Below are 10,618 nucleotides of genomic sequence, written 5' to 3'. Positions count from 1 at the left end.
TGTGAAGAGTTAAGAAATATCTTGAAGATCCTCTACCTTCCTCAATCTTATGTCTCCCCCCTTGTGTATTTGTTGAGGGTAGTGTTTGGAAAATCAAGACATTTCAATGGAATGATTTTGTTTTAACTCTAGAAATAATCTGAGGCATCATACTTTGCTTTATTCTCTTTTTTTCCCCTGGTATTCATTTATCAACTATATCATACTTATGGATTCAGCTTCCCTTTGGTTGGGCAATGCACAGCAATAAATTCATAGAGTCATAACTTGTGAATGTTCTTAGCCAAAACATGTAACAACTAGCTAAGCAACTTGACTCTCTCATATTAACTATTTACATCACTCCAAATCATTACCTTGCACATATAACCCAAATCTTCCATATATATATATATATATATATATATTCCTCATTTTCAACAATTCCCCAAACTTCCCTTCTCAAATCACTTCATTTTTCCACCCCATAAGACCTCCCCCCTCCCAGACATCTCCAACATACCCTTAATGAAAATCTGCATTACCCTTTCAGTCACTGAATAAACAGATCCGAAGCCAGGAGAGAATATATCAGTGTAAAGGGCAAAAAAGAAGAAGAATAGAAAAGAAAAAGAAAGAAAAAAAGAGAGGAAACCATAAGGAAGTGTAGAAGGGAAAGAAAACCTCCTGCCCTCTTTTTAGAAGGATTGGGTTTACAATGCGCCAAAATCTCCTTCCTAGTCAATTTCCCAGTGCAAGTTCACAGCAGGACGAGGATCTGTCTGGCAGGTACAGAGTTAAAGGCATCATCGTAGCCATTAGAGGGAAAAGTTGAAGCAATGCAAGCACAGTGGAGTTTTCCAGCCCTCCCCTTTTGCCCACTCCCCACTTCTCAGACTGGTTCAGTGTTTAGGGAGAGCAGTGATCACGCAGTCCTGAGCAGTAGCAGGCTGACGTTAGACGAGCTGCCAGGTATCTGAAAACAGGCAACGAAGGAGCAGATATCCACTTTTTACCGTTTCTATTCTGGATCTGGACTTACAGCTTCACAACGTTCAAGCCAGCCCATTTTATCTTCTGTGCATCTCAATACCCTTTCCCCAAAGACAATCCACCCCCTGAGCAGGAGCAGAATGCTTTCAGTGTCGCATCTCGGGAAACAACGCAGAGCATTTTTATAGATTCGCACGGATTTCTTCCAAGACATTTTGGTGTCGATTACCCTGATGTGACTTTTCTTTTCGGCTTTGGAATAATGGGGATCTTTTTGGCTTATGTTGGATTCATTTTCTTTTCTGTTTTATATATACAGCAAGGACTTTCTTCTCAAGGTAAGTCGATGTTGGCTGTGTGCGCGCGAGTGCTCCCTGTATATAAAGTGAGACTGAAAATCACTGAATGATCAAATGTAGTCAGAGTTCCCAAACAAGCATTCCATGGGTTTGGAAAGTGTGGGTAGAGTTTTATTTGGAGGCTTTATTATTTTAAGTTGATTGAAAACCTACTGGATTCTAAAGAAAACCAGGTTTTCTGGCCAGGATGTGTGTTACTCAGAAAGCATAAAAAAACTGTCCTGATGAGCTATCTGTGTACATGCATTGAGTATCACTCATGCGTACAAAATCATTGCAAACATGCCCCAGCATGGCAATGGGATCACTAAAACACCAGTTGTAGGCGAACAGTTAAACCAGAATGCATTTTGATATCCTTTGGGCTTGGCTTGTTTCTTTAATTTTGCCATTATTTTGCGTAGTTCTTTTACCTCTCCTATTTGTATGTGTATCTAACAGAAGATCCAATAAAAGGTGCTACTTGCATTACAAGCAGCCCTTTCTCTGCAGGAAAAAAAAAAAGCCAGTTGTTTGGAACTTTGAGGGCTGCAGTGATCGTTTCAGCACCGTGGACAGATCACAAGCCACTGCTTGGGTTGATTACTGCATCGCCTCTGCAAATCCAAGTACTACACTAAGACTGCCTCTTTGAGAGAAAACTCTTTCATTCATTAATGAGAAGATATTTAGATATGTTATTTCATATTTTAAATGTAAATAGTCAGAAATCAGTCGAAGTCTTTTTTTTTTTTTTTTTGCAGGGGAGGATAATAGTGAATTGATTAAAAATAACCTGTAATGGTGCCATCATTTAAAAAGTGAGCCCAGGGAGGATCATGCAACCTTCCTCTATAACTATACAATCTGTCCTGCACTTCTACTCCCAGCTTCACATACACACAAATCTTATGAAGATGACCTTTAGGGAGCAGGATTTAAAAGAACTGGAAGGAAGTAACTGCCTTTCATAAATTCTCCCGTGGGTTTGGGATAAACAACTATCTGATGCAATCTATTTGCAACTAAGTTAGTACTACCATTCACTGTTAAATGGGTGCCTTTAGCCTAAAGGAAGTGTTCTTTGTGACTTTCCTAAATGTCAGGTGTTCACATTACAAGAGTGTACTGGCAAGTATAGAGACAAGAAGAAAATATAAAATCATCTTGGTCACTAGTTTAAAAAAAATGGTAACAAAATCACCACACTCAAAAACACCAGCATTTGTGTCCTGAGCTAGTCTCAAATGCTGCAATATTGGCAAATAAAAACCTGGAGTCAAAGATGAAGGTTAATTTGGAAAGGAAGATATCTACCAAGTTTGTCAGAACCAGTGCAATTTGGTTTGCTAAAAGGAACAACAGATGCATACAATGCAATATAAGGAAGAGAAAATAGCAAACCCTTTTTTGATGTGACTGAAATGTGCATCTTGAGATATGATACATAATGATAACCCCTCATTAAAACATTAAAGATTCATAGTATCTACTTAAGTTAGCAGAATCGTGTTAAATGATTCACAGGCTACACTTTCACCTCCAAAATGTTATAATGCATCAACTGGGCTGATTTTCTAAATTGCTATACACTGAATCCCTCATGAGTTTTGTGAAATATTGCATTTCACTGAAAGGATCCTTGAATTTAATTATAAGCAACTTGGCCAGCTCAAGGGAGTGATTGGTAAGCTAGTTAGCTTTCCCATTATTTGGTCATAAGAAGACGAAAGTGATATAAGCATATTATACAAAATGGGATAGAAGTCAGAAGGGAACTGAGAGAGAAAGCAAGGGAAAGGCAAACATGATAAAGGTCATTTATTTTAAAAAAAAAGAAAGCAAGTGAGAAGAAATGTGAAGGGAAGGAAGAAAAATAAAAGAAATACAAATTCAAATCATACATCTTTTTTTTTTTCCAGCAAAATTTACCGAGTTTCCTCGAAATGTTACAGCAACTGAGGGGCAGAATGTGGAAATGTCATGTGCTTTCCAGAGTGGTTCTGCCTCAGTTTACTTGGAGATTCAGTGGTGGTTTTTGCGGGCAGCTGAGGACCAGGAGACTGGAGCAGAGGTGACAGGTGCTCAGGTATATTCCAACCCAGCCATAGGCTTTCCCTCTTCATCCTCACCCCCATCTCCTGTAAGTAAACAGCCACCGAAAGCAAAGTCTGAAGCTCTAGGGGTGTCTTGAAGCAATTTTGTGCTTGCTTCTTTTAGAGCTTGGTTGTACCATAAGCCACAAGTAATATACACATTAAGGAATACCTAGCATGGCAAGGCCATTGTTCAAGTAGATTCCTTCTTAGGTCACATTTAAATTTAAGAATCTGTCTTCTATTAAAGGGAGTATAATGTCAGTTCATCAGTTTGTAATAACAGTGGCATTGAGACTTGCAACTAAATTTGATGATTTCAATGTTATATTGCTCTCTTTTATATGCCATGTCACCCCTTATATGGACTGGAAGAAAAACGACCTTCTTCTTTTCTTTCCTCTTTTGCCATTGTTTTACTTAAATAGAATAAAATAAATGAGAGAGAGGTGGGGGGGGAGGAGAGAGAGAGAGAGAGAGAGAGAGAGAGAGAGTTTATTTCAATCATCATCTACTGGAATTACCCTAATATCAGTTGATATCCTAATATCAGATCAGAAGATCCAGTATTAACAAAAGAATATTCATGTGCACCTTACCTGTCATAGACCCTTTCTCTCTCTTTTTTTTCTTATCCATAAACCATTAAACCATAAAGCCATAAACTGAATTCAAACAGACCAGAACTGGAATAAAAGATTAAGAGGGAGAATTCTGTAAGACCTAGTTGTCCCTTGCCTTCTCCAGCACTAAAGCTTTTTATCCTGGAGACTAAATAAATAAATAAATAACCACCTAGCAGGCTTCCTTCCCTGATGCCACTGTGAACCTTTGCAGTTCATCACTTCTCCAAAAGAAAAACAAACAAACAAATAAACAAAAACTGGTGTTTTAAAAGCTGGCTCTCCTGTAAGTGGGCTCACTTGGTTTTCCTGTAAGGAAAAAGGAAAAAAAAAAAAAGTAAACGTAAAATAAATGAATAAATAGCTGTCTGCAAAGCAAAAATCCTTATTTTCTGAAAGGGGAAAACGATGTTCTGTCTATAGGTGGCAGACTTAGCATACGAGTGAGTTTCTGGTTGTCTTCAGCTTTTCCAGGGACATTCTAAAGCACAAGGCTCAGTCATGCCTTTTTTGAAGCAATGTTATATTTCTCCAACAGGTGGAGCTCTTACCAGAAAGAGACCTAGACAATGATGGAACAAAAATCAGCGTAAGTATATTCAAAAACGTTAGAAATGAAAGACAAAACTACCCCCACCCCATATATATCATATTATTTTAGCTTTGTCATTTATTAACATCTAGCTAATAATAATCTGTGGCCAATTTATTAATTTTTAATTAAGAAGTCTTTTAAATTATTTTATTTTTTTAATTAAAAAAATGTTTTTGAATGAAAGTAGGGGATATATGGGAATTAGACAATGTATTAGGCAAAAAAAACCCAAAAAACAAAAACAAAAAGCCACCACCAATAACAACCTGTAAACAGTTTATTTTTCTTTCAGCTTTCACTACAGAAACCATTTTGTTTGATCCTTACATGAAACAATTCAAATAGTAATGAATACGTAAATAATAAAATAATAACATTTTTATTTATAGGTTATAAAGTGCTTCATTCACAAACCCATCCAAAAATAAAATAAAGTCAGGACAGCAATTTTGCTTTTTAGTATTCCTGATAACAGTCTGAATAGCAACCTGTTTTGCCATTTTTACCTATGAATGAAAATAAATAACTTCCTTTCCTAGCAAGTTAAAAATAAAGATGAAAAAAATTATTAGAGTAGTAGAAAATATATCAATGAGATTTTAATGTTTTTGATGGCAAGAATTAACCTTAAATGACATTGATAATAAGATAAAGCTTTGACAAAATTAATACCAATTGTAGGATGTCAATATTTATTAAACACCTAGTATAGGAACAGCAATGTTCTCTGAGTTAGGGGATATAAAAACAGATATCCAACAGTGCCTTAGGAAGTATATATTTTACTGAAAGCAACATTAATTTTTAAGTTTCATGAATTTATGTTGAAATATGAACCTCTTTATTTGAGGTCTTTAAAACTGATGAAGATTGTCATTTTAAAGATATATGGTCCCTTAATGTTTTACATTCCCTGAATTTTGGTTAACATATTGCTTTGGAAAAACAACAACAACAACAAAAATGATGCATATGTCTTCCAAGGGCAGGATCATGTAGTAATTTGGGAGGGAGAACATTAGTTTAATTTGAAATTTAAATAATTCAAACTTTTGTTACTATTTTTCAAAAGTCCACATAACTTTTTACACAGAAATAGGTGATGTCTCTAAGCATTATCTTCTGTTGTAGATATAGTATTTTGTATCAAATGTTGATGACCCTGCTATGAGAATCTAAATCAGGTGTGGGGAACTTGTAGCCTTGAGGCCACATGTGTCCCTGTAGGTCTCAAATGCAGCCCTTTGACTGAATCCAAAGGGCCATATCTGAGGACCTAGACGGCCACACATGACCTTGAGTCTGCAGCTCCCCCACCCCTGATCTAAGTGAAAAGGCAGTTTACCCAGATATAGTTACCTATTCTTCAAGAATAAGAATTGAATATTTCCAGTATATGGAAGGGCATAGTCATTAAACACATGTGATAGGTTCTTTGTTAGGGTATCCAAAAATGGAGGCTATATATAAGAAGGATGCTTCTCTTAAAATTTCATTAAAAGTATAATATAATAGTAAAGTGACTCAGATTACATTCAAGACACATCTGTATTGTAAAAAATAAAATAAACCCATTGAATTTCTTCAATTTAAAAATATTCAATATACATTTTATTAAATACTTTGTGCAAGGCACTATGCCTAGCTGCTGGTGCTATTAAGGCACCCTACCCACTCATAAACACACTTGCCATCAAAAAGCTTACATTTTCCTGAGAGAAAGAAAAAAAAAACCTGCCAAGATAAGTAAATCCTTGAAAATTTTCAAAAAAATAAAGGAGAAACATTAAGAACTAGAAAATCAGGAAAATCTTTTAGTAGGATATGACACCTAAACCAAGCCTTAGAAGAAGTAAAGGCTTTTAAGAGAAAAAAAAAAATGAGGAGGAAATATATTCCAGGCACATAAAATAATGCTTATCTTAGAAATTAGGCCAGTTTGATGAGAATGTAAAGTAGGGCAAATGAAGTTGGATAACCTTGTAACTCTGAAAAGGAAAATGGAACCAGATTGTGAAAGACTTTAAAGGCTAGAGGGAAAAATATTTTTATAATAAAGACAATAGTGAGCAACTGTCATTTTTCATCATGGAAATGTTGTGTTGAGATAATATCTTAAGAAAGTTAATTTGAAAGCTATGCAAAGGATGGATTGGAGAAAGTAGATAGAAAGCATGAAGACCAATCAGGAGAATAATCCTTGAGATAACCTTACTGAGGGCTTGAACTAGTCTTGTGGCCATGTTAGTGGAAAGAAATGGTCAGAGGTATGAGCTACCATTTAAGCAAAACTGGGTGTGGTGAGGAAAGTGGAAAAGTCAATACAATTTTGTGATCAGAATAAGCTATCCAAAGCATAAAAAACAGCTTGCTATATAAAATATGATGATGTGAAACTAAAGGCCTCACGTTGTCTTCCCAAATTCATCAGACACATCAGTACTATTAGATATAACAATTATTACCGACATATGAATAATAATTTAAGTTATATATGCAGCAAGTGTGTGCAACCATCCTGACTTTGTTTCTATATCTTATTATCTGTACTTCAAACACATTGACTCATAAAAATGTCACATAAACCTTGTCATTCTTCCACACACAGATGTTTATAGTATGATGGACAAAATTTTGGAATTGGTGTCAGGAAAATGAGTTCAAATGCATCCTCTGACACTAATTTATGAGTATGGACAAGTCACTTCCCTTTCATGAGTCTCAATTTTAGCCTCTGTCAAATGGGATATATAAAATTTATAGTACTCACCTTGCAGAATTGTTGTAAGGTTTTTACTATCTAGATATTACTACCTTATATCCACAGATAATAACTTATAAAAAAAATCACATAGTTTAATAGAGATCACTAGACAACACCAGGAGACTTGAGTCCTAGGGCCAGTTCTGCTACTGACTGATGGTATGATTTCAGAAAAGTCAATTAAACATTTTGAACTTTAGTTTTCTTCACTGCAAAACTACTATAATAATAGTTACTTGGCTATCTTATTGGTTAGTTGTAGGGATCAAATGAGGTATATGTTAAGCAACATTAAAGGCTCAAAAGCCCTGAATAATTATTAGGAATTATGGTTATTATTTATAAATAAGGGAACAGAGGTATTCAGTTACAAAAGTCTTGACTTGTAATTTCAACTTTTTGAATAACTATCCAGTGTGGACATTCCATTCATAAATTAAAATTTATAGGTTTTTTTTGTAACATGAAAAACTAACTAGTAAATATCAGAAGCATGATTTGAACCCAGATCTTCCTGTATACAAATCTGGATCTGTATTCACCAGATACACACATACACATATGCATATGCATATACATATATAGTCATATATGCATACATATGTATCACACATATATTTAAACTTAATGAACTTTAGTTTATTCAAATTCTGTGATAGAAAGATGTATTAATACACATGTCCATATAGATATAATCATAAAAATATACATACACATGTACAGCCTATACCTGTAATTTCATTGATATGTAAAGAAACTCTTATTGAGAAAATATTCTCTATTAATTCAGATTAGTACTTTCTCTGTACATTATAGTTTCAGAAATTTGCCTGGGGCAATGAGCAATTAAATGACTTGTCCAGGGTTACATAGCCAATTTGTGTCAAAAGTAGGACTTGAAAATATGTGGCAGCCAATCTTAGAGTCACTTCATTGACTCCAGTCAAGCTTATAAAACCACTTATCCTTATCATTGCATACTATTATGTGCATCATATTTGACTTGGATTAAGCTAAAAAAAGAAATATCTTTTCCAATAGAAAAGCCTATGCGAACTGAGTACATAACTTATATGTATGAGGTACCTAAGTGGCATAATATATAAGATGATGGATTTGGACATAGGAAGACCCAGGTTTGAATCTTACTCCAAACATTTACTAGCTGTGTGACCCTGGACATGTCACTTACAAGCTCTGTCAGCCTCAGTTTCTGTATAGGTAAAAGTATATGGTAATAGTACTTGCTTCAAAGAATTCTTGTGAGGATCAAAAGAAATATGGAAAGTACTTTGCAAACATTTAAGTGCTATTTAAATGATAGTTATTTAATGTAGTATATATCGTAAGAACTTTGGTAGTGCTTGCATTTCGACTATTTTTCTTTCAATTTATCAGAATTATAGTTATTTACATCCTTCTGTAATGTCTCACTCACTTCCTCCTTTGGACCAAAAAAAACACATTTTAATTTGTATTGTATACTGGAATAATCTATGAACTCAGCATAGACTGACCCTTCTTTGATCTCCTAATATACTTTCCAGAACTAACCATCATAGAGTTGCTCACACAATTAGATAATAATAGGACCAGATACTTTAATTTTGGAAATGGAGATCACCTGGCTAACAACCTGGAGATGGGTAGCTTGAATCCGAAATGTACGACCATCATGTACATCCAATACTGTCATATTATTCCTAGTTACCAATGTGCATTGCAAAATGTAGGCTTTTGACAAATATTTATTGAATTGAGATGAAAAAGATAATGTACTTTTTTATTATTTTTAATTGCACTTGAAAATTAAAGTTCTCTGATCCTATGTCCCCAAGTCTATTAAAATTTATCCATTTTATATATAAGCATGTATAGGTGACAAAACGTTGAACAGAATTTTACACAACAATACATTTCTTTTCCTCTGAAAATTTTACAGACAGTAAAAGTACAAGGGAATGACATCTCCCACAAGCTTCAGATTTCCAAAGTAAGGAAAAAGGATGAAGGCTTATATGAGTGCCGAGTGACAGATGCCAACTATGGAGATCTTCAAGAATACAAGGCCCAAGCCTACCTTAAAGTCAATGCAAACAGCCACTCTCGGAGAATGCAGGCCTTTGAAGCCTCTCCCATGTGGTTACAAGACATGAAGCCCCGAAAGAATATCTCTGCAGCCGTTCCCAGTAGCATCCATAATTCTGCTAATCAGCGAATGCGCTCCACTTCCAGCCCTCAAGCTGCAGCCAAAATCCCCAAACAAAGTCCACAATCAGGTATGATAAAAAGCATTTTGAGCCTTTCATTTTACCAATGAAAAAACTCTCAACCTGAGGATAAACCAGACATAATTATTCAGCTGAGGAAAGTACGGACAGATTGGTGTCCAATGTTTTAGGGGAAAATAGTTTAATTTCAACAATTAATGAGATACATGTCCTAGGCATCAGGAGGGGCTTTACAGGGGATATAAATTAGCCACTGTAGTCACTGACATTGTTTCATTTTAAGGGTGAATAAAAATGGACTCTTTTTCTGTATTTCCACATGTTCTCAAAGTTATAAATGATGGAGTTTGGGTGATACTGTAAATGCATGTTCATTTTTTATAAAAGAAAATACCCTATTTTTAAAAGCCTATTCTTACTTAAAAATTAACATCAATTAAAAAGAAATATATATATTATATATAATATGTATATATCATGTCTATTTTCAGTGTCATTTACATCTAAACAATGCTCTTCCTCTGGGAGCTTTTGATTGTTAAGTGAACATTTCTCTGCATGTGCAAGAGGTGGATATAATAATGGAAGGAAATGAAGATGTGCAAAAGGGAAGAAAGTATAAAAAGACAGAGAAAAGAAAAGAAAAAAAAGTTGCCAAGAATGGGTATTGAATATTAATTTGGAACCATAGTTAAATATTTTTTAAATCCATTGTGCAAGTTAAAGCTTCCCTGAGTAGCATACTTTTGTTCTATCACTTCAATCAATGAAAACTCTTTGAGGTGTTAGCCTTGGCATGATGACAGTGATTAATTTCTCCCCATGATGATTAGCACTTTAGTACATCTCCTTCATTGTTAAAATATCCATAAGCCATCTTTGGAACCTCTTTAGAGAACATAAAATGATAGAATTCTTTGTTATTGGCCTTATTCTTCATGCATTATGATAGGCAAAATTATCTAACCATAATTCCCATCAGTATTGGCATGGAAATAC

The 10,618-nt window shown here is 34.8% G+C and overlaps 1 protein-coding gene across 2 annotated transcripts in view; it reads left to right on the top strand.

Moving 5' to 3' along the window:
- Nucleotides 1-1,234: 1,234 nt before the first annotated feature.
- VSTM2A (V-set and transmembrane domain containing 2A) overlaps nucleotides 1,235-10,618 on the top strand; it is a 34,924-nt gene continuing 25,540 nt past the window's right edge. For both annotated transcript variants that reach the window (XM_027836840.1, XM_027836841.1), the window contains exons 1-4: nucleotides 1,235-1,310; nucleotides 3,233-3,399; nucleotides 4,568-4,618; nucleotides 9,331-9,667. In XM_027836840.1, coding sequence (XP_027692641.1) covers nucleotides 1,235-1,310; nucleotides 3,233-3,399; nucleotides 4,568-4,618; nucleotides 9,331-9,667 — 631 coding nt within the window. The remainder of the gene's footprint in view (nucleotides 1,311-3,232; nucleotides 3,400-4,567; nucleotides 4,619-9,330; nucleotides 9,668-10,618) is intronic.

Source organism: Vombatus ursinus, unplaced genomic scaffold (assembly GCF_900497805.2).
Source record: "Vombatus ursinus unplaced genomic scaffold, bare-nosed wombat genome assembly UNPS02014820.1, whole genome shotgun sequence".
Lineage (NCBI taxonomy): Eukaryota > Metazoa > Chordata > Mammalia > Diprotodontia > Vombatidae > Vombatus > Vombatus ursinus.
Note: the sequence above shows the minus strand (reverse complement) of the source record. Positions and strands in the feature narration are given on the sequence as shown.